At 49.9% G+C, this 24,232-nt stretch overlaps 1 protein-coding gene, 1 long non-coding RNA gene and 1 other non-coding gene across 3 annotated transcripts; 1 reads left to right on the forward strand and 2 right to left on the reverse strand.

Moving 5' to 3' along the window:
• Positions 1-3,851: 3,851 nt before the first annotated feature.
• TRNAC-ACA lies at positions 3,852-3,923 on the reverse strand. Its single transcript has one exon. It is a non-coding gene; the product is annotated as a tRNA-Cys (tRNA).
• Positions 3,924-9,375: 5,452 nt separating this feature from the next.
• Positions 9,376-17,607, forward strand: TRIB1 (tribbles pseudokinase 1). The gene is made up of 3 exons (XM_006066297.4): positions 9,376-10,300; positions 12,504-12,796; positions 15,282-17,607. The coding sequence occupies exons 1-3, from the start codon at positions 9,941-9,943 to the stop codon at positions 15,745-15,747; spliced, it is 1,119 nt and encodes a 372-aa protein (XP_006066359.2). The 5' UTR covers positions 9,376-9,940; the 3' UTR covers positions 15,748-17,607.
• Positions 10,931-13,667, reverse strand: LOC123329501. The gene is made up of 2 exons (XR_006545040.1): positions 13,527-13,667; positions 10,931-11,176 (listed from the first exon to the last, which is right to left on the reverse strand). It is a non-coding gene; the product is annotated as an uncharacterized LOC123329501 (long non-coding RNA).
• Positions 17,608-24,232: the final 6,625 nt, after the last annotated feature.

Here is a 24,232-nt window from a genome sequence, read left to right on the forward strand (position 1 = left end):
TTTCTTAGCATCTGGAGGTGTCCTATGGGCTGGTGAGGTCCTGTCTGTCAGACCTCCTTATTTATCCAGAATGGTTTCAGAATGTTATTCTGGTCATCCATTGCCGTGTAACAAAACCACCCTAAAACTTAGAGAGTATACGATTCTGTGGGTCAGGAATTCAGGACAGCCAAGGTAAGGGTGGCTCTTGTCCGCATCGAGGTGTCTGGGGCCTCAGCTGGGAAGAAGCAGGTGGCTCAGGTTGGAGGATTCGCTCCCAATATGGCTTCACCTGTTTGGGCTGAGACGGCTGCCAGGCAGGCTCAGCTGGGTCTTTCACCTGGAGGGTCTACCTGTGGCTTCTCCAGCACAGTGTCCTCAGGGCAGACGGACTTCTTAGCTGGCCATGTGTGAGTGTGCTCAGTCGCTTTGGTTGTGTTCGACCCTGTGGGACCCCATGGTCTGTAACCCTCCAGGCTCCTCTGTCCATGGGATTCTCCAGGCAAGAAAACTGGAGTGGGTTGCTGTTTCCTTCTCCAGGAGCTCTTCCTGACCCAGGGTCTCTTATGTCTCCTACACTGGCAGGCGGGTTCTTCACCACTAGTGCCACCAGGTTCCAACTGCAAGTGTCCTGCAGAAAAAGACGAGCAGCACGGCCTTTTATGACACAGCCGTGGAGGCCTCAGAGTGGCACTTTTGTTGCATGTGATTGGCCAAAGGAGTCCTGAGCCTGACACAGATGAAAGGTGCAGCAGATAACTCAGAAGAAAGTGAGGGGTGTTTCTCTGTTCCATCTAAGGCAGTTGTGGAGCTGTGCTTATCCCGGGATCCAGGAAACTTCCAGTCCATCACCCTGACAACTGTATTTAAACCCTGGAGAAGCCGTCCGTAGAGACAAGTAATAGATTGCTAACAGTCTTCCCTGGTGGCTCAGTGGTAAAGAATTTACCTGCAATGCAGGAGACATAGGAGACACAGTTTTGATCCCTGGGTTGGGACGATCCCCTGGAGTAGGAAATGGCAATCCACTCCAGTATTCTTGCCTGGAGAATCCCATGGACAGAGGAGCTTGGCGGGCTACATACAGTGCATGGAGTCCCAGAGTCGGGGACAACTGAAGTGACTTAGCACGCAGCATGCACATAGCACGGGTGGTCTTCTGAGGCCGCCTCTTCTGTGAAGTCTGCCCTGATCCTTCCTTCCTCTCCCTGACAGACTCCCTTCTGCACTGGACTGCAGTCATTTGCTTATATTTCTGTTTATTCTGCCTTTTCCACTCAGGCTCATTCCTGACACTCAGGGATAATGCTAATTATAGATCAGGTCATTGGAAGAGCATTTAAATATCTATTTGCTTACTTGCGTGCGTGGGTCTCAGCTGCAGCACGTGCCATCTTCATTGTGTTGTGTGGGATCTTTCGCCATGGCACATGGACTCTCTAGTTGCAGCTCCGTAGTTGTGGTGAGTGGGCTGAGATGTTCCTTGACAGGTGGGATCTTTGTTCCCAACCAGGGATCAAACCTATGTCCTTTATATTGCAAGGTGGGTTCTTAACCACTGGACCACCAGGGAAGTTCCTGGAAGAGCCTTTTAAATTTAGGCCAGAGGCAACAGAGAGTATGTGAGGAGGTGAGAGAGAAGGTCTTCGTAGAGCTCGCAGGAATCTGTCACTGGGACCAGTGCCTCTCTCTTAGACCCCAGGAGATGAGACCCTGCCCTGGCCTTCTGCCAGCTGCATCCATCCCCATGTGGCCAAGGGGGTGTGCCTTATATAGCCCCTGCACCTGCTGGCCTAGACCAAATTCCAGGTACCAGAACGGGGGAATCCTCTGCCCCAACGCCCCAAACCTGCTTCTTGGGTCCAAGAGTCACTTTCCTGGGTCTGTTTTCCCAGCAAGATCTGTTGTATGTACCTCTAGAACTGTGGGTGGTCAACAAAAGACCAAGGGAAGCACCACATGTGTGGATGTTGGCATGGCTGGGGCGTGTCCTGCAGACCCTACGGCGGGGGAGGGCGGGAGCTGGGGCAGAGGGAGCAGGCAGAGAAGGGACATCAGATCACAGACTCTCATTTTCACATGCATCCAGGCCCCCACAGACGTCAGGGGGAGGCCTGTGAGGATCTAAGGCTTCCTGTGCTCTTAAAATTAATCATTAAAAAAAAAAAAAGATGTAGGAGGAAACTTTTGGAGGTGATGGATATGCTAATGGCGTAGATAGTGGTGATGGTTTCACAATATATACTTACCTCCAAAGTCATCAAATTGTATAGATATTTACACCTTTATTGTTTACCTCAATAAATTTTTTTTTTAGAAGTTCAGTCCCTCAGTCATGTCTGACTCTTTGAGACCCCGTGGACTGCAGCACCCCAAGCTTCCCTGTCCATCACCAACTCCTGGAGCTCGTTCAAACTGATGTCCATCAAGCTGGTGATGCCATCCAACCATCTCATCCTCTGTCGTCCCCTTCTCCTCCTGCCCTCAATCTTTCCTAGCATCAGGGTCTTTTCCAATGAGTCAGTTCTTTGCACCAGGTGGCCAAAGGATTGGAGCTTCAGCTTCAGCATCAGTCCTTCCAATGAATATTCAGGACTGATTTTCTTTAGAATTGATTAAATCATCAGGCAAAGTCAGATTTGAGGCTCTATCATGAATCTTAATTTTCTATCTGTGTATGTGCGTGCCTGTGTAAGCAAATGTTTGCTGGGAGAGGGTAAGTTCTTAAAAGGTTAAGATTTTTACTGAACTTTAAAAAAAATTGAAGGGAAGAAATGTTTGGATAATCTTCCTCTTTGTTGGGAATTTGGGTGGCATATAAAGCTGAAAGATCCAGGTTTGAGGTCAACCGGAAGAAGGTTCTCATTCTAACTGGCCACCTTCCAGCTGTGTGACCTTAGACAAGCTAATCAACATCTCTGAGCCTTTTTGGGAATCTGGAAAATGGTGGTATTTAGTTTATGAGATAATTTTGAATGTTAAACAAGAGAATAGATATAAAGTTCTACCATATGGGAGGAACTCAGTAAATGTTCAACTCTTTCCCAGTATTTGGAACCTTATTGTAAATACTAGCATTGTTTTTCTTAAATATGTCCCGATTTTTGTGTGTGTGTGTGTGTGTTTCAGTTCAGTTCAGTTGATCAGTCGTGTCTGACTCTTTGCGGCCCCACGGACTGCAGCATGCTCGGCTTCCCTGTCCATCACCAACTCTTGGAGCTTACTCAAACTCATGTCCATTGAGTCAGTGATGCCATCCAACCATCTCATCCTCTGTCGTCCCCTTCTCCCACCTTCAATCTTTCCCAGCATCAGGGTCTTTTCCAATGAGTTGGTTCTTCGCATCAGGTGGCCAAAGTATTGGAGTTTCAGCTTCAGCATTAATCCTTCCAATGAATATTCAGGACTGATTTTCTTTTGGTGTGTTTACTGGTTTAGAATTTGGAGTTAGGGAGCATAACACATGTCATGTGTGGCTGCAAAGCCCTGTGTACCCTGAAGCCAAATGGTGGAATCCGGAGTCCTGGCTGCTCTGAGCATTTTTCTGCATTTTGGAATGGGTGGGGCTTCCCAGGTGACAGCAGTGATAAAGAACCCGCCTGCCAATGCAGGAGAAGTAAGAGACGAGGGTTCAATCCCTGGGTTGGGAAGATACCCTGCAGGAGGGCAGGGCACCCACTCTAGTATTCTTGCCAGGAAAATTGCATGGACATAGGAACCTGGCAGGCTACAATCCATAGTGAAAGTGAAGTTGCTCAGTCGTGTCCAACTCTTTGCGACCCCATAGACTGTAGGATACCAGGCTCCTCTGTCCGTGGGATTTTCCAGGCAATAATACTGGAGTGGATTGCCATTTCCTTCTCCAGGGGATCTTCCCAACCCAGGGCTTGAACCTGGGTCTCCTGCATTGTAGACAGACGCTTTACCATCTGAGCTACCAGGGAAGTCAATAGGGTCAATCCATAGGGGTCGCAAAGAGTCTAACACAGCTAAACAACTGAGCACGCATGCAAAAGGCACTCAGAACCTTGCTAATGCTGTTGCCAGGCACCTACCTGGGCATGAATGAAAATGAGTCAAGCCTGAGCTCATCAGTAGCCTAACTTTATCCCCCAAAATCAATACAGATTTCCCCATATTACGTAACGCAATATGTGCTTTCCTGAGAAGCTGGAGGTAAATCAATTTTTTTTTCCCCCGGTTCAACTTGTCATCTGGCGCCCTTCTGGTGTCAGCTCAGTATAGTGCTGAAGCTGCAGAGGGAACACACACCGCACACACATGATCTTGCTTTCAAGGCACCTGCATTTTACCAAACCACACCATAAGTGCTCCAAAGGAGCTTGCTAATGGCATCATGTGGGAGACCCTTTTATAAGGCAAAGAACCCTTTTAACACAGGAAGAATATGACCTAGTCCACATCCTATTTACTTGTGTATTTGTATCTGTCAATTTGGATTTTCATGGTAAAGGCCTTTTCTGACTCTGGCATGTGGCAAGCTGATAATGAATATTGGTTGACTAAATGCACATAGTTTAAAATCAAGGCATACTCATATTTGATCATCACATCTGTGTATGGGTAGATAACTCATAAGGACTTTTTACACATTTGCAGCTATTTGTTCCCATGAGAACTTTGCTGGGGAGGAAAAGCAGCCCATCTCACAGGTGAGACAATTTAAGCCTATAAAGAGCACCTGGCAGGCTTCCCTCGTGGCTCAGTGGTAAAGAACCTGCCTGCCAATGCCGTGGGGCAACTACTGAACCTGTGATCTAGAGCCCGAGCAGCAACTACTGAGCCCGCGTATCGCAATTAGAGTAGTCCCCACTTGCTGCAACTATAGAAAAGCCCACACAGCCAAAAATAAATAAATATAAATAAAATAAAATTTTAAAAAGCAACAGGCTTCCTCAAATCAGTATCTGAAAAGTCTGATGGAAGTTCAGTCCAGACTTCACCAGCAGGAAAAGCCCAGCAATGAAGTGACAACAATTTTAGCTCACTTGTCCCCTTGGCTATCTTGATTGCATGCCAAGGGGACGTCTGTCCTTCCAGGCATCCAGGCCGGAGGCCCCTAAAACTTCAGCACCACCCCCCCCTTTTTTTCCACCATATCCTGTTTCCTTCTAGGGCTAGACATTCAACTCTTAACTTCGTGCCTTATTCCCCACACCCCTGCCTTGGCCCAAATGCCTTGTCCCTCATTTCAGGTCCTCCTTTTGGATAACCCTCTGCCCTTGAGTACATTTATTTGGTTGTCACTTAGTAAGCCCTCCCTTTATAACAGACACTGGGCTGGGGACGGGAGATACACAGCTAAATAAGACATGGTCCCTGCCCTCTGGGACATAGCTGAGTGGACAATGCCATGAAAGAAAGCTGTATGGAAGACTCAACAGTGCTTGGGATAACATTGACATCTGACAGCAGTGCAGGGGAAATCTGGGTGGGGTTTTGAAGGATGAATAGGAGTTCATCCTATTGGCAGGGGGGAGGGGGGAATTCTGTTGAGAGAAAACAGCACAGGCAAAAATGAATATGTGTGAATTAGCAAGAAGTGTTTATGTCCCTACAGGATCTGGCATAGGTAGGGTGCTGGTGAGGAGACAAGAAAGGTAAGGCTGGAAAGGAAAGTAGGGCCAGAAAAGAGGGTATTTTGATTTTACCTTCTGATGGCCCCTGCCAAGTTTTTAGGCCAGGGCCTGATGTGATCAAATTTAAATTTAAGAAAATGTACTCTGATAGCTGTGTGGCGAATGGATTAAAGAGCTCAAGGCCACATTTGGTTTTGTGCACTATTGTAACTCCAGCATCCAGTAGGTGCACTGGCAGAGTAGGTGCTTTTGTATGCTGAAAGGATGAACGAGTGACCCAGTTAGCAGCTTACTGCAGGAAGCCAGGAGAAGGTCCTGAACTAAGATCATGAGAGTGGCAAGGAGTGGATTGACATGGGAGAGGTACAGGTTTTGTATCAGACAGGAAAACGAAACCTAGGCCAGGAAGTTCAGTGGAAAAAATTAAATTGCGGAACTAGTTATAAAGGTATTAGATAAACAGAAACAAAAATAGAACAAAACACGGTATGGTGGGCAGCCCAGAGATGAGCAATACATCATGAAGCAGCTTTCACCCTAGGGCTGGAGGGAGGAAATTGGTGTCTTTTGATTCCCAGGAGCCGGAGTGCCTAGAGTGAGCTAGGACCAGGAAGAGGCAGAGGGCACCATGGTTGGGTCCCCCCAGGAGGCAGACTCAGAGATAGAGATTAGAATGCAGGAGGTTTATTATGGAAACACCTTTGGAAGGGGAAGGAAGGAATAGGACTGGGTGGAGAGAAGAGCCAGGCTGGAGGCAATCTTAGGGATGAACTCAGTGGACCCTAAATGGGTGGGCTGAAACTGGGATGCCCTTCAGAATTGGCTCAAATTTGGGCAAGGAGCATGGACCTGTTTACAATCACCTGTCATTGGATTTCCTGGGAATGGAGTGTGAACTTGGGCAAGGTAGCCCTACTCAGTCAAGGCAATTTCCAAAACTCCCAAAAGGCACTCTCAGTGCCCCCAGTGTAGGGGGTGGGGTGGGCATGGGTGGGTGGGCATGGGTGGATAAATCCTTGAGTCCTGTAGGCAGATCTTGGCAGCACCTGGTGAGAGCCACACACACGGGCTGGCTGAAGGCAGGTGGGGGTGGCTGGGCCACAGAGGAGGTCCAGCCAGGGCCCAGAGCAGCACCTTCCCATCTTCCTTCAGGGCCTCACTCTGGGCAGAATGGGCTGGAATCCAGTGGGCAAGGGAGCATGAGAAAAAGTCTGTGCGGGGCAGCCCCAGGCAGCCGAGCAGGGGACGGCCAGGGGATGTCTCTGAGAGCAAGCAGGACTAGGACTGGACCCAGTGACAACCCAGGAGGGGACAGGAAAAAGGTGGATTCAAGGAGAAATGACTGCCAGGGATTCTGTCCCCAGGGATGATGGTGGCAATGCCTTTCTTTTAGAAGAGGCAGTGAAGGAGGTGCACACCTTGGACAAAGAGGCTGATGGCCTTTGCTGAGTTTGCCATCCAAGTGATGATGCCCAGTGGGCAGCTCAGTCAGTTTCAGTTCAGTCGCTCAGTTGTGTCTGACTCTTTGTGACCCCATGGACTGCAGCAAGCCTGGCTTCCCTGTCCATCACCAACTTCCGGAGCTTGCGCAAACTCACGCTTATTGAGTCGGTGATGCCATCCAGCCATCTTATCCTCTGTCATCCCCTTCTCCTGCCTTCAATCTTTCCCAGCATCAGGGTCTTTTCCAATGAGTCAGTTCTTTATATCAGATGGCCAAAGTATTGGAATTTCAGCTTCAGCATCAGTGGGCAGCTCAGTGGATCTTAAATAACTTGCACAAAATGAACTTGAAAGAAGGAAAACCTTGGGTGGACTCTCTCTTGGTCACAAGATCAAGTGCAGCCTCTCAGCAGGCATTGGAGATTCTCTCCGTTGATTTCTGCAGGTTCAGCTCCACCCTTGCAGCCAACCTGGTCTCTTAACTTCAACCTGATTCTTCCCCACATCCTGTCTTACCTGCCCCACCTTCCCTCCCAACCTCCCCACCCTGCTCACTCCTTGCAAATCTTTTACAATCCCAATATCCCCCCAGGTCAAATGCTTTCTAGATGGAATCCTACCTAACTCTACAAATTGTAATCTCTCCTTTGAGTCTCCACAAGTGCTTTAAGAGCTTGAATGCATTCAGTAGCGAATTTGACCACAGCCAGTAACTTAATCTTTGCAGACTTCTCTGTGAAAAGGAACAAAAAATAACTCCACTGGGTAGTGGTGAAACGTCAGTGTGTCAAGCGCTAAGAACAGCGCCTGCCACATTACAGAGTTCAATTAATGTTAGCTATTGTTAATTTTCATCTTCCTAATCCTCAGCCTCTAGATGCTTCATTAGTGCTTGCTGAATGAATGGAGACTTAATATGGAAAAGGATTTATCCTTGGGGCTCGATCTGGTTTTAGAAAATGAAGCATTTAGCAGAAGTACAGAAGGGACTCTGATAACAGTTATCTATGTTCGGTGTCCAGGGACTCCGAATTGACCTGGTTCTCGAAAGAAAAACGACAGCGTCTAGGTTGCTTTTTCATGGAGCTCTGCGCAGGGTCTGACACATCTCACGCTCACCCAAATCAGGTTGCACGAGTGCGTGCACACGCCCTGGCAGGACTGCCTGGGTGTAGGCAGTATCACTGTCTATCCGGTCACCAAGGAACCGGGTTAGCCCCGGGGCTCTAGACCCTGCTGCGCTTGTGGAGGCTGCGGAGGAGGCACCGGGAGGAGACAGGAATTCGGCGACGGCCACGTGGGCCCCTTCCGCCCTCTCCCCACATCCTTTGTTTCCCACCGGCCGCGGCTCAGGAAGCTCTTTCTGCGAGTCACAGCGAAGGGGCGGCCGGGGAGCCGGGAGAAGCTATTTCCGTGCAATCCCGGCGGGCGGCAGGCGCGGGAGGGGCGTGGAGGTGGAGGAGAGCAGAAGGCCTAGTGTTTGCTTTTATTTCATCCAACAGAAGGTTCTATTTGTGGAAGCGAACAGACGCTGGGGATTGGAGCTGGGAGGGGGCAGGAAAAGGGGAAAAAAAAAAAAACAACCGTCACATACACTACCACGCATAGGTCTTCCCCGGAACTACCGCGTGGGGGTGAATGAGTGATTCTGGAATTCATCACCTTCTCTTTCCTCCCTTCCTCCGACTACCGCCGGGCCTCGGCGACGCCTACAGCTCCAACCCGAGGTCCCCAGGCGCGGAGCGGCGAGGGGATCCCCCGGGGCAAAAGGAGTAACCTCCGGCCGCACCGAGCGGCGGGTGCTGGAGAGCTGGTGCGCGCGCCCGCAGTCCATTGTGCTCTGAGTGAATGAGGAGCGCGCACCAATCACCGGTCGCTTCACCTCCCGCGGCCCCTCCCCTCCCGCCCACTTCCCCGGGACCCTGACGTCACGGGAACTTTTCCTCCGCCTCCTCCCCCGGCTTCCAGCTCTGAGTCCACGGCCTGCGGGAGGGCGCGCGCCGCCTCCTGCCTAGACCAGCCTGTTGGGGGTGGGGGTAGCTAGGGGGAACGTGTGCGCGCGCCCCAGCGGGCTCAGAACTCACCACCTGCGCCGGAGCGCGCTCAGCCCGGAGCATCCCAGCCCTCGGGCCACCCCCCTCGCCCCCACCGACCCAGCTCCACCTTCCCTTCCCGCCGCCCCGCCCCGCCCCGGTCCTCCCACTCCGCTTCGGTGACTGCTCGCCCGGCGGCAGGGCCGGAGTCGTCGCAGTCACCTCATTGCACAACCCGGCTTCCCAACTGTTTACACAGCCCGGCCTGTGAGTGTGTGTGTATACAGCGTGAGTCACCGGGAGGCGGAGGAGGTGGAGGAAAAGGAGAAGGAGGAGTGCACTGGCTGGGATCGGTGCGGCGCACACACTCACTCACACTCAGTCACTCTCTCCGAGAGCGTCTCGCTCGCGCACACTCACGCCGGGAGCCCAGGAGCGCGCCGGATTCCGAGCGCCGCGGAAAAGTTGCTCCGGCTTTCGCTACGAGACTTCTTGCTCTGGGAAGTGTGTTTGCTCCGTGGCTCCAGCGAGCCTGCGGAATCCTGTGCTCGCCGCTCTGAACCTCGGGAAGGCCGGCCGCCTGTGCCTCCCCGACTGTCGGCAGCTTCGACAACAATAGCGGCGGCTGCCCCCGTTCTGCGAGGCGCCCCGAGCCGGTACCCGCGGGGATCCGGAGACCCGAGCCGGCCTCCGCGGCCCGGACGCGCTGCCAGCGTGATCCCCGCGTGCACCAGGAGCGGCTCCAGCTTTGCCCCCGGTGGGGGCAGAACCAAGCTCCGTCTGCAAACTCCATCCCCCGGGCTGGAGTAAGTCGCGGCGCCCGTCGCGCCTTTCCGGGCGGATCCGAGGACTTATAAAGCAGGGGCCGCCCCGGCCCGGGTCGGGATGCGGGTCGGTCCCGTGCGCTCTGCCATGAACGGCGTCTCGCAGCCCCGCACTCCGGCCTTGTTGCTCGCCGCCGGCCGGGGCACCCCGGCCAAACGCCTGCTGGACGCGGACGACGCGGCGGCCGTGGCGGCCAAGTGCCCACGTCTCTACGAGTGTTCGAGCCCCCCGGACTACCTCAGCCCCCCTGGCTCTCCCTGCAGCCCGCAGCCTCCGCCCGCAGTTCCAGGGGCCGGCGGCGGCTCCGGGAGCGCGCCGGGGCCCAGCCGCATCGCTGACTACCTGCTGCTGCCCCTGGCTGAGCGCGAGCATGTGTCCCGGGCGCTGTGCATCCACACCGGCCGCGAGCTGCGCTGCAAGGTACGCACCCGGGGGACCGGGACCCGGCGGAGGTCGCGGGTGAGGAGGGACACGGTGGCAGGCAAAAGTGTTTGAGGTCTCGCCCGGGAACCGAAGGTGCCGCCAGCGTTTGGGCTTGGGGCAAGGCGGTTAAGTGGGTTTGAGCCCGGGAATGCAGCATTTGACCAGGATCTCCTTACTGGGAATTGTGAGGTTCGGATGGAGTGGTATAATTCGAACTCGGCGGTCAAGAGGAAGTGCGGTGCTTAATTGCTTTATATCTATTAGATATTATTTCCTTAGCTCCCAGTTTAGTGCGTGGCGCTCCATATAAGTTGTGGAATTGAAATGGATTCTAGGGCCATGCCGTTCTCCTTTTCTCATTCTCCTCGGTCCCCCCGCCCCTCGTTCTGGAAGGGCGCCCTGCAGTGGGTGCCTGCTTGGAGCTTGGAGTAGCTGGCAGCTCTCTCGCCGGGGCTGCGAGGCACCCGGGCTCAGTTGTGGGTGGTCAGGGGGCGGGAGGTCCGTGTCGGGCGCAGGTCTTGGGGATTCCGGCTGGAACCCGCGCTAGAACCGGAACCCTGTCTTCCCCAGAGAGCAGTCTGGCGCGGGGGGTCTTCCAGCCAGGGCGCGGGGATTTGGCCGGAATGGAAATGTTGGGAAGCCCGCGCCGGCTAGGAACCCTCGCTTCCATTCATGTCTTGATTGTCCGGCCAGCGATTTTCCTTTGAACATAAGGGATGCCATCCAATTGGAGGTAGAACTGGAAACAGGATTCCCCGCGCTCTCCTCCTGCGCCAGTAGACGCAGAACATTCCCACAGTCCATCTACCTTTTGCGAGCTGGACACCCCGGTCTCAGACATTTCTGATAATCCTCTGGGCCCCTCCTTTTCACCTGAAAGATAGGTTCACCCCTCAGTTAAAGTCACTCTTGGGTTTTCTGCAACTCACCTGACCCCCCAACTTCCCTGGGCTCGCTGCTGCCATCTACTGGCCGACCCGAACGAAACTTCAAATGCATGATCAAGCCCAGTTTTAAAGGGGGGGAAATTCTTTTCTTCTGGGTCGCTGGGGCTAAGAGCTCTTTTGGGAGGAGTATGAGTGTGGGCTGGGGATGGGAGGAGGGGGGCAGCGGAGAGATTTCTTCGAGCTGGTGACAGAGCAGCCAGGCCTCAGAGGTGGGGTGGGTCTGGTCATTGTGCAACCCCTTCCAGTTCCTCTGAGCAGATAATAGCCGAATCCAGATGGTGACAATCCGTGTGTCACCGTTTCCAGTTGAGTCTAGGATATGAGTAACCGGACTAAACAAAAGGCCCTTAAAGAGACCAGTCAGCTTCTTAGAGGAGATGCTACTGGTGTCCTGGGTGAAGGTGGGGGTGGGAATTGGTGGGGGGTAGGGAGATAGATAAACAAATGAATCCCCCCTGCCCTCAGGATCCTGTATCCCTCCTGTGGGAATGTTACCTCAAGACTGCTTATACCTGAGTCAGCCCAGGCAGGTTGCTTAGGGCTGTGTTGACAGACTTGGAGTCATTTGTTCCTTCCCGGTAATGACAGAGCTGCGTGTTCTCCAGCCCCTTGCTTCCACTTGGAAGCTGCATAGTCACCACCTTCTGTGCCCTTCCTGGTCTGCAGGAGGTCATGCCTTTCCAGGGACTGCTCCTGCAGATACCAGAGGGACCTCTGTCAGCCCCTTGGCACCCGCTGGCGAGCAAGGGCCACAGAGGGTGGGGACTTCGGGGCTTAGCTCTCTGGAGCTTGTGGAAGGCCATACAGAGAAACCATCCATATGGTAGCTCTTTGGATATTTGCTAGCCCAGAGCCCTAGATGCTTCTGGTTTGGGGGTGTTAGGGGTAGCTGCTACTGCATAAAGTGGGGTTAAGAGCTAATGGGGGTGTGTGCGTGCATGCTAAGTTGCTTCAGTCATGTCCGGCTCTTTGCAATCCCCTGGACTGTAGCCTGCCAGGCTCCTCTGTCCATGGGATTTCCCAGGCAAGAATACTGGAGCGGGTTGCCTTGTCCTCTTCCAGGGGATCTTCCTAACCCAGAGATAGACCCCCATCACTTATGTCTCCTGCGTTGACAGGCAGGTTCTTTACCATTAGTGCCACCTGGGAAGTCCTATGTCAACAAGAGTCCCCAGATTGAGAATTGCAGCCCAGCTGCTGGAAGGCAGTCTCTGCTTCTCTAGCCTCCTAAGCGGGTCCACTTCTCTCTGCAGGTGTTTCCTATTAAACACTACCAGGACAAAATCCGGCCTTACATCCAGCTGCCATCACATAGGAACATCACGGGCATCGTGGAGGTGATCCTTGGGGAAACAAAGGCCTACGTCTTCTTTGAGAGGGACTTTGGGGACATGCACTCCTACGTGCGCAGCCGGAAGAGGTTGCGGGAAGAGGAGGCCGCCTGGCTCTTCAAGCAGATTGTCTCTGCCGTCGCCCACTGCCACCAGTCAGCCATTGTGCTGGGGGACCTGAAGCTTAGGAAGTTTGTCTTCTCCACCGAAGAGAGGTGAGCGGCCTCCACAGCCTCTCCTGTGCCTTTTGGAACCGAAACGAGGCTGCAGGTTGAGCAGTTAGGGGTGGTGAGTTGGTTGAGGACAACATCAAGGGCTCAGTTGTCCCAGAGTTAGTCTTGAGAAGTCCTCTCTCCTAAAGAGCCAATGCCACAGCTGGGTTTCCTGCACCCTTGTGAATGTGGCCTGGGGACACCTTGGTGCATTTGTGGGATATCACGTGAGGATAGGTTATCCTCCCCACTTCCACCCTGGGATCAGGTTTATTCCCCATTGTTGTCAGAAAGGTCAGTTCTTCTCCGGTACAAATGTCAGCCTGCCCTTCACAGCATCGATTCCTAGAGGACATTTTAAAATCCTTGTTTATACTGAGTGCCTTTTTTTTTTTTGGTACCTAGGAAGTGTCACAGAACTAGTCAGACTGTCCTGTTTGCAGAAACCTCTCCTTTCCTTCACCCCACACTTCTGTTCTGTGTCATGCTTGGCCCCCAGTATTTTCTCCACTTTGTCCAGTGACTTTTTAGGCATTTTGTTTGGATACATCTTCAGAAAATAGCCACTGTTGAATAAGAAATGGAAGCTGGATGGAATTGGTTGCTAAATATAGATCATGGCTTACCTCCTAAAAGAACAAGATGAGCCTGATAAGACAATAATGAGACATTAAGATTCAGAGTTGAGGTTTCAGACAAGAGAATTCAGGAACCCGCAGGAGATAAACCTTACCTGATTTTAGGAGGTGGGCCGCATCCTTTGTGGAAAGATTAAGAGCAATACCACTGCCCAGTTGCACAGGTGGGTGTGCACTCTCCTATTGTAGCTGTTCATGCGGGGCTCACCCACCTGTGCCATTTTAGCCTTAACTCCCGATCCTATGAAAATGTACAGGGTTGTTGAGTTGCCAGAAAACCTGGCTTTGCATCTGACCTTGCAAGAGTTATTGGAACATACTGATTAGCAAAGAAAAGCAAAGTGTTGGCAATGAAGAAGTTTCCAGTTCCTGGAACACTCTCCTTTGATATGGTGATGTATTTTCTGAAACATGCCTTACACACCTCCTTGCTTACTTTTGAAATCCACCATTGCACAGGCGAATGTCATGTGCGTGGAGTTTGGCAACCCGAGGGTTAAGCAATGGCAGGCTGACGCTAGCCCTGTAAGCGGCACAGGTGCAGGGCTTTAGTGCTACAGGAACCAATCAGCGGCCACGGTGTGGGTTGAGTCATATTTTCCGTTTACAGAACCAATGGGTATTTTACATAACGACGGGGGAGGTCAGGCTGAGGACATACTGAAGTTAGCACATGTATACTACACTCCAGGGAACAGGAAGGCAGGAAGAAAAAAAAAAAAACAACTAGACCTTTAAGAGGAAAAGGAATTGACCCAGTAGCCTGTACCAAATATTTGCGTCCTTCTCAACCAATGATTTACTGAAACAGGGCTAGTTCAGAGAAACTTAGCCCGGGGAACACAGTGGCCACCAGATATTGGAGGCTCCCCACATGGCTCTGGGCTTTGGCGGAGCCCAGGAGGCTTGAGTGGCTGGATCTGAACAGGGAGGCCCCTGCAGCTTCACCTGAGAGCCTTGACTGAAGATGTTTCAGATTAGTTGTCACCTGAACAGATGAATCCCTATCTGGGTAAACGAGCTCAGGTGGTGCTATGCCATCCTAGGGGGTGTGTGTGTGTGTATTTGTATTTGTGCGTGTGTGCATGTGTACACGTACTTGGGCATTTTAGGTGTCCTGCATCTTTCAAATCCACCAGCTGCTTTCTTTGTCTTCTTGTCCTGGCATTCTTTGCAATTAAATATCCCAATGCACGTACTTAACATTCCCCGTACTTTTCCTGAGTCGAGGCCATTGTGGGCTTGGGCTCAGGTGGACAGAATTCTCTCTGTGTGTGTATATCAATGTGAGCAGGAGTGCTGACAATCCGTGTGCAATATCAGTGACCTTGGGCTCCAGGTTCTGTAATGTTCTGTATTGCCAAGCATCGGTCCTAGTGACCCTGGCAGTCAGTGGCACGATAAGAGATAAGATCGGCTTATAGGATTCTCCGGCTCTCCCTGAAGCAGTAGGATAAGCTGTTCTTCCCTGATAGCTTTTGGAGAAATGTCAGCATTCTCCTGACACAGGCTCCCACAACTGCAATGTGCACTTAGTAAATTGTGTAACCCCTATTAGGATATCTCTTCTAAGCTCTAGCATCATGAATAGTATCTGGGGCTTTGCATCATACCCTCCACCCCAGGTGCTCTCTCAATACTTTGCTAATTTTTATTGCAGTTTGTATTGGTTTGTGAAATCTGGAGTCCTCCTGGGTAGGTTGCAAGGCAGTGCTTACTGGATGAAGGGGTAACTGGCATTCCTCGGGCCTTTGTGTTGAGTGCCTGTGGGCCCTATTATTGGGAAGGAAGGCCTTGTTTTTCATAGCAGCTGGATCTGGAAGTAATGGCTTGTTTCATGTCTTCTACAGAACCCAGCTCAGACTGGAAAGTCTTGAAGATACACACATAATCAAGGGAGAAGATGATGCTTTGTCAGACAAACACGGCTGCCCAGCCTATGTGAGCCCTGAGATTCTGAACACCACAGGGACCTACTCCGGAAAGGCAGCGGACGTTTGGAGCCTTGGGGTGATGCTCTACACCCTTTTGGTGGGGCGCTACCCCTTCCATGACTCAGACCCCAGTGCCCTTTTCTCCAAAATCCGACGTGGACAGTTCTGCATTCCTGACCACATTTCTCCCAAAGCCAGGTGCCTCATTCGCAGCCTCCTGAGACGGGAGCCTTCGGAGAGACTCACTGCCCCAGAGATCTTACTCCATCCCTGGTTTGAGTCTGTCTTGGAACCTGGGTACATCGACTCAGAAGTAGGAACTTCCGACCAGATTGTTCCAGAGTACCAGGAGGACAGTGACATCAGTTCCTTCTTCTGCTAATCCCCAAACCTCAGAAACCTCATAATTCTCACACATGGCATTTTCCATTTCTAAAGATGGACAGGCCTTTCGGCGTGAGGCCAATCAGACAGGTGATGGCGTGGAGACTGTGGCTGCTGAATTCAGCATGGCGCCCCTTCTTTCTCATCTTCCAGATGCATGACTGAGGAGGTGCGCAGCGTACACTCTGATTGGCTGCCCTACACAGTTGTTTTCCTCAGTGAACCTTCGCCAACTATCCCTTTGTTGGATTTGGGGGTTCCGCCTCTTTTCTGGGTGGCACGGAGTATGAATATCCTGCAGCGTGTGATGGAGTGAAATGAACATTCTAAAGGGAGAGGAAATGAATCACACAATGGCATTTTAGGCAATAACTATATTTTTAACAGGGTGACAAATTACCTGGGCCAATAAACCTGCCATCTTCAAACTGGTCTTTGGTAGCCAGGCTTTCGCTACCCCCAGCTTCTCTGATTGGAAAATTGTTTTTTTTCTGGTTTGGTTTAACACTCGCCCTCTCTTCATGTTTTTGGAGCAGACTGTTTCAGGGGCATAGGAGCCTGCCTGAACCATGAACCCAGAATCATCTCTCCTCTGTGTCCTGCCAAGACCCCATTTGCACTAATGCCTTCTTTCTGACCTTGAAATGAGCCCCTTCCCCTTTCACTATAAAAGCACTTACCAGCTAACGGTGGAAGAGTATCACAAAAGATTCAAGCTCCTGGCTGTTTCAGAACTCTGAGCTCAGACAGAGAGACTGGAGACTTTTAAAAAGAATTTGAGCACTTGGAAGCCTTTAGCTGTTTTGATTCCCCTCAAATATGTTAGCATTTATCCTTTCCTTTTTTCCCCCAAGACCATCTCAGGGTGGAGCATTTTGTCTAGGAGGAGAAAGATAAGAAGACTCCTCTCTCCCAAGAGCAAATTTCTGTGCTTCAGAGAAAGTAAATTTTGGATAGTCTTAGACAGCTCTCAGACTAACTTCCAGAATTAGTCTTTAACCACCCCCATGGGTCTGGTCTGCAGTTTTGCATGACAGGTTGTTAATATTTCATCTGTGGTGTGGTTTATAAATGCATCTGTTTCATTGGTATCTGGAGTGAAATAGCAAGCCCCATATCCTTAAGGTCGGAAGGGACTTTAAAAGTCATCTAGTCCAACTTCTTTCCTTTCTCTACCACCTCCCAATGTAGAAATCGCCTCCCCGCCCCCGACCCCCCAAATTCTTTCACAGATGGGACTCCAGCCTCTGTTTGAATGCTTCCAGAGATGGGAACTCACTACCTACGGAAGATAGAACTTAACAGAGATTTGCCACTTGCATTAAAAAAACAGATGAAATAACAGTAAATGTCTCAGTACTGAAATCCGGTGGTTAAACGGGTAAACCAAACATACTGTATTTGAGAAATGGCACAAAAACAGGCAGTCACCTTTAAGGGCTACGCCTTAGGCAAACTACTAACATGCATTGTGAGAATACCGTGTATACCTCACGTACTGTGTACTCTGTACATACGTCGTACCTTTTCTACATTTGTTGTTGTTTTCACTCTGACACTTGTTCTGTCGTCTGTGTCTGTCTGAATAACCTGCGTGTCTAAGACCACGTGAAATGTGAATGATCATTGGCAATATTACCTTGACAGAATCATGGGACTTGGAGAAGGAGGACAGAGACCTCTGTCGCACTAACGCTCTCGTGGTTGCTTGAATGTTGTATCTGTGATACATGACCCGGCTAAGGACTCTGGGTTTGCTGGGGCTTCGAAACACTAGACCCTTCCTGTACATGTGTATATATGTTGAGACAGCCGTTTCCGACTTGTAGAGAGATTTTAATAAATCTGGTTTCGTAAATAGGTGCAGTGACTTTCTTTGGAGTCCAATCCACCGTTACCTGGTGTAGGTTCACGCTGTGGATGCAAAGTTCGCTGGCTTCGGGCCTGGAATCCCAATGGGGAGATGAAGAAGTAAATAGCTGATGATTATATATGACCTTTGACAGAGCTGAAACCCATTCACTCTTTCCATTGAAGCAGACAAATTCATTTTGATGGGTGAGACCAATTTGGTGAATCAGGCTGATGAGGGCTATGGGTTGAATTTAAGAGTTGAGAAACATTTGAAGAGGCGCATACATGAAAAAGTCTTGAGTTGTAAGAATCCCTCTGGCTTATGGTCTTTCACAGACCCTTGAGGATTTGATGAAAACTGTGGACACTTCTCAGAAAAACGTCCATGTGTATCCAACAGAATTCTGTTGTAATTTCAGAGGTCCACATCCATCCCTGAAGGTATCACAGGGCCTCCTGTTGAGAGCCAAACTCCACCCTTTCCTCCCCCATTAGACTTAATTAAAATCGTTAGTTGAGGCCTTTTTCTTTTTTTTTCTGTAAATGTAAAAGTGGAACTAATAGGAGGAAAGCTAAAAGCAACATTATTTTGAATCACAAATACAGAAATTGCAATTGATTAGGTATAAAACTTCTCTATGACAACAAAATCTATTCTAAATGAAGTCAGCATCCAGAGTGATTTTTAAAAAGTTTGTAAAGTGTAACACATATACATAAAAAATAGAAGTGTGTGGCTCTGAATTTTTACAAACCAAACATGCTGGTCTAACCTGAAGTCAGGTCAAGAAAAAAGAAACATGGCTAGGACCCCAGAATCTCCCTCCTACCCCTTGCAGTCCCACCTGACACGCCCTCCAGGAGATACCACCATGAAAATGAACATGTTAGTCACTCAGTTACTTCTGACTCTGCAGCCCCATGGATGGTAGCCCACCAGGCTCCTCTGTCCATGGGATTCTCCAGGTAAGAATACTGCAGTGAGTAGCCATTCCCTTCTCTTGGGGAATCTTCCTAACCCAGGGATTGAACCTGGGTCTCCTGCATCGCAGGTGGATTCTTACCGTCTGAGCCATCAGGGAAGCTATGGGACAGAAATTTAATCCCAGATTCTAATGGTAAAAGTTAGAATAAGGATTAAGCCATCCACTCTGGGCTTAAATGAAAAGGCAAACAAATTACAGATGACACAATTGCCCTTTTCTAGGTCTCGGGCTGAGATCACCCAGGAAAGCAGACCTATGACACCAAAGTTGCAATTCAGGCCTCATGACCCAGGAACTTGAGAAATGGAAAAAGCACGAAGCAAAGAATAGGCAAATGCCTGAGTAGTCAAAAAAAAGGAAGCTGAGAGTTGAGCTAGGGTCATCCTGTGAATAAGATCCTCAAACCCCGGAGTTCATGGATCCTCAGGACATACAGTGCAACTTCTCCCTGCCCTGACGAACCCAGGCAAGGGTCAGCATGACTCCTTGGGCACACAGAAGGCTAACACTTTGGACTTCACCAAGCTTTTTAATCTAAGGATTTCAAAACACTTTGCAAGCAATTAAGGTTACAACACCTCTTTGTACTGGTGTTACATGAACCAAGTGGAGGGAAATATGGGTCAGGATTGGCTGGGATGACATGTGATGCCACAAATCCATAAATTTAATCTCTTCAAAGATTGAAACAAATCTGGGGCAATCACAGCCAGTTATCAATACATTATAGAAGATTGGAAGGAGAGTGTGCCACGCACTGGTTAAAAAGCTGATTGCTTTTATTTTCCCTTACATCCTCAACGTAAATCACTCAAGTGACATTTCAGTAACTGTTTATTCATATCATACTAGAAGTTTCACTCTTTTTCTCCCCTGTTCCTTCTCCCTCTCCCCTCTCTTTCTCTCTCCCCTTTGATAGTCACAGCAGCCAAGTGAAACAGGCAAGTCAAATAATATTTGCTCCATTTTACAAATGAGAAAACAGGCTCAAGTGTCTTTCAGCAGCTGCTTAGGAGTAAGCAGCTAAGGGCTGGGACCTGATCTTGGGTCTTTGTACTTACTCCTTGTCTAATGTTGTGACTATGTCTGCACATGGCCGTTTAACTTCTTCTGGTAAGAATGACGATTGGAGAAGATGGTTCAAGACAAATGCTGAGACTTCAGCCCCATCAGAGTCTTCAAAACAACTCAGTATATCAGTTATAAAGGTGGGAGCATTACTGAAGATGGGAGATCCATTATTCAAAAAACATATACTGGTCTCCTACCATGTGCCAGGCACTGTGGTAGATCATTGGGAAACACGTGACCGAGACGCAGTCCTTGCCCTTTGAATAGAAAACTCCATGAAGTCAGGGACTGTGACTGTCTTCATCTCCCTGGCTTCTAGCACTCAGCTCAGTGTCTATCACAGGAAAGTGTCCAATGGCAACATGGATGGATGAATGAGTGGGTGAGTGGATGAGTGGGTGGGTGAGTGAGTGGGTGGATGGGTGGGTGATGGGTGGCTGGGTGGGTCATTGGATGGATGAGTGGGTGAGTGGGTAAGTAGATGGGTGAGTGGGTAGGTGATTGGATGGGTGAGTGGGAGGTGGGTGGGTGGGTGAGTGGACTGGATGAGTGGGTGGGTGGGTGGATGGGTGGATGATGGGTGGCTGGGTGGGTTGTTGGATGAGTGGGTAAGTAGATGGGTGAGTGGGTATGTGAGTGGATGGATGAGTGGGAGGTGGGTGGGTGGGTGAGTGCACTGGATGAGTGGGTGAGTGAGTAGGTGGCTGGGTGGGTGAGTGAGTGGGTGGGTGGGTGGATGAGTAGATGGGTGAGTGGGTGGATGAGGGGATGGATGAGTGGGAGGTGGGTGGGTGGGAGAGTGGATCATTGGGTGGGTCAGCGAATGGATGGGTGTGTGGATGAGTGAGTGGAGGCATGTCCTCCAGCAGCTCAGAGCCTGTTCAGCCTCCGAGTCAGAGAGCCAAGAACACAGAAGCAGGAATCTTGTGATTGGGGTCTCTTCCTAGTTCTGAAGCCCTTTCACTATTCGACCTTCAACAAGCAGATCTGCAACTCTTGTTTTCATTTGCTCATCTTTAAACAAGAGCAAGCTCCGGGAGCTGGTAATGGACAGGGAAGTCTGGTGTGCTGCAGTCCATGTGATCATAAAGAGTCAAAGGGTCAGACACGACTGAGCTATTGAACTGACTGAAATAGGAGTGATGCTCTTTGATTTCTTCAGCCCCTCCAGCTGCTGTTCTGTAAAAACAGACTGATTCTGTGATTCTGTGAAAACAGGCCCCTAAGACAATCTTCGTCAGAGGGATCACCAGGATAGCTTTAGGCTTCCTTTTAAAACTAGGCACAGGCAGCGTGAAATTAGGATGAAAATTTCATTCTGGATGAGAAAAGACATTGTAGCAATGAAGATTATGGAAATGGTTTTTCAACATAACTTTGGCTGGGGGAGGGAGGGTAATTTGATTAATCATGGTCCTTCTCTCTCTCTCAAAAAAAAAAAAAATACCAAAAGAAACAAAAGGGATTTCATCACCGGCCCCTGGGAACTGCCCACATCAGAGTTCAGTGGATTCTTTGAAGATCCTGGTAGCAGTCAATGACTTAGTGGTTCCTAGCAGAGGTAGGAAAAGGGAAAGTGTTAGTTGCTCAGTGGTGTCCAACTCTTTGTGATCCCCTGGACTGTAGCCCACCAGGCTTCTCTGTCCATGGAATAGGCAAGGATGCTGGAGTGGGTAGCCATTCCCTTCTCCAGGGGATCTTTCCAACCCAGGGATTGAACCGGTGTCTGCTGCATTGCAGGTGGATTCTTTACCATCTGAGCCACCAGGAAAGCCCAGGAAAAGACAAGTTCAGTTCAGTCACTAAGTCATGTCCGACTCTTTGCAACCCCATGGACTGCAGCATGCCAGACTTCCCTGTCCATCACCAACTCCCGGAGCTTGCTCAAACTCATGTCCATCGAGTCGGTGATGCCATCAAACCATCTTATCCTCTGATGTTCCCCTCTCCTCCTGCCTTTGATCTTTCTCAGCATCAGGGTCTTTTCCAATGAGTCAGTTCTTCACATCAAGTGGCCAAAGTATTGGAACTTCAGCTTCAGCATCAGTCCTTCCAATGAATATTCAGGACTGATTTCCTTTAGGATTGACTGGTCTGATCTCCTTGCAGTCAAAGGGACTCTCAAGAGTCTTCTCCAACATCACAGTTCAAAATCATTAATTCTTCGGCGGTCAGCCTTCATTATGGTCCAACTCTCACATCCTTACATGACTACTAGAAAAATGGTAGATTTGACTAGATGGACTATTGTAAGCAAAGTAATGTCTCTGCTTTTTAATATGCTGTCTAGGTTGGTCATAGCTTTTCTTCCAAGGAACAAGTGTCTTTTAATTTCATGGCTGCAGTCACCATCTGCAGTGACTTTGGAGCCCAAGAAAATGCAGCCAAATTTCACAGCTCAGTCCTGCTAGAAGCTTTACAGTACACATCTCACTTTGTTTCAGGAACCCTGTAAAGTGAACCATCTGTTCCCATTTAACAGATGTGGAACAGTGTGGCTGGACAGTGAGTCCAAGTTCACAGAGTGAGTGGACTGGACCCTAACCTGGGCCCGTGTGGCTCCAGATCTTTGCCTTTTCTAGTCCTGTGCTGTCCACTTTGTGTCTGATATGCTAGACCAGCAGCACAATTTCTTCTTTTTGGAGCAGCTCTTGTGCTGGGAGATGCTTTGCCAGGAGGTGTATAGTATTTGGGGTTAATCCTGGTTTTGGTCTAGAATTTCTACTCACTGAGATTTATCAATAGAGTGCTGATGGTGTACTATGAGTCCTGCTAAATGCCTCACATGAATTAACAAATAATTACCTCATAGTATCCCTATAAAGAAGTATTGGTATCATTCCCTTTTTATACAGAAAGAGACTGAGGTTCAGAGAGAATGAGGGATTTACCCAAAGTCACCCAGCACAGCATTCATCCAGAGTCCTTAAACATGAAGTCTTCCTGCCTCTTTGTTTTCAGAACCGGGAGACTTTGTAAATGATTTAGTCCTAAATGCAATGTGGTATCCTGGAACAGACAAAAGGACAATGGTGAGAAAATGAGTGAAATCCATGTAAAGTCTGGAGTTCAATCAGTAATAATGTGTCACTGCTGGCTTCTTAGTTGAGACTAAAGTACCACGGAGATGTAAAATGATATCATTGGGGGAAACCAAGGGAGGGATATTTGGCAACGATCGGTACTATCTTTGCAACTTTTCTGTAAATCTAAAATTATTCCAATGTAAAAAGTTTACCGTAAAGAAAGATTTAGTCCACACTTCTCTCATTTTGGTGGGAAAATGAGGCCGTCAAAAGGCCACTCTCGACCCAGCTGCCACCGTCAGGCCTGCCACCCACGGCTCAGCATCCTGGGCGCTGGCTGGCTGCTGTGTGTGACCTTCTAGAAGGTGTCTGGAGCCAAATGAGGTGAATGTCAGGCACTTCCATGGAAAGTGCCAGAAACATTTTGGACCCAGGAAGTGGCATTTTGAAGAAATAGGTCCTGAGGTCTGGCCTTTGAGGTGGTGACTGAAAGTGTCTCCAGCAGTTTTCTCATGTGGCCGCCACCCTCCGTCAGCACCGCCGGCTGAGCCAGGCCCATGGCTGTGCCCCTCAGTGATGACCTCAAAGCCATGCCGTGAGCTAGAGGGTGGCAGAAGCAGGCTGGGGTGAGCATGGCAGAGAGGAGGACTTGGCCTCAGCCAGACGGGGAGGGCCTGTGGGGTCAGGGTTCAAGGGCACACCAAACAGCTTTCGCATCCCTGCTCCACGTCAAGAGGTTGTCTGCCCTCTGGGAGGTGAAGAGCCACCAAACCTGCTGCCTGTGGAGCCGTAGCCCCCAGCAGCCAGGGGCCAGGTTTGCCCACCCTCCAGCCCCCCATTTTATGGTTGGGGAAGCCAAGGCTGAGAGGGGAAAGAACAGCCAATTCGCAGCGAACGCTCTTCTTGTATTTGAGATTTTCTTTCTTGATAGCTGCAGTTAGAGTTGGTTTCCAGGTTCCCGCTGATCAGTATCATTCTCACTTCTTCACTGGGGAAGTGAATTCGTGGATTACATTTCACAGGTGGCCCCCAAACGCTCCTCACTATGTCTTCGACACACTGCTGGATACCCTGTGCAAGTTATGAATGCAGAAAGAGAGGAATCCAAATGACAGTGGTGATAGGAACCCAGATGGACTGAGTACTCTGTATTTCCCCAACACTGCCTTAACACTTTATAGGCACAGCCTCGTTCCATTCTCTTTCTTTTTCAATGTTTATTTATTTATGACTCTCCAGTTGTGGTGAATGGGCTCTGGAGATTGGTGGACTTAGTTGCTCCTTGGCATGTACGATCTTAGTTTCGTGATCAGGGTTCAAACGTATACCCCCTGCACTGGAAGGCAGATTCTTAACCACTGGACCACCAGGGAAGTCCCCTCATTTCATTCATATAACACCTCTGTGTATAAGGGGTTCTTATTGGTCCCATTTTACAGGTGGGTATGTGAAAGCCCAGAGAGGGTAAGTAACTTGTTCTGGTCACACAGCTAGAATATGAGATCTCAACCCAGGGAGTCTCACTCTAAAGAATATGCTCTTGATG

Source organism: Bubalus bubalis, chromosome 15, assembly GCF_019923935.1.
Source record: "Bubalus bubalis isolate 160015118507 breed Murrah chromosome 15, NDDB_SH_1, whole genome shotgun sequence".
Lineage (NCBI taxonomy): Eukaryota > Metazoa > Chordata > Mammalia > Artiodactyla > Bovidae > Bubalus > Bubalus bubalis.

Bases quoted from the DNA above. Each gene is read 5' to 3' on its own strand.
- TRIB1 (XM_006066297.4), top strand. From the start codon at position 9,941: ATGCGGGTCGGTCCCGTGCGCTCTGCCATGAACGGCGTCTCGCAGCCC. The intron at 10,301-12,503 runs GTACGCACCCGG...TTCTCTCTGCAG, and splicing joins GCCGCGAGCTGCGCTGCAAG to GTGTTTCCTATTAAACACTA. The intron at 12,797-15,281 runs GTGAGCGGCCTC...TGTCTTCTACAG, and splicing joins GTCTTCTCCACCGAAGAGAG to AACCCAGCTCAGACTGGAAA.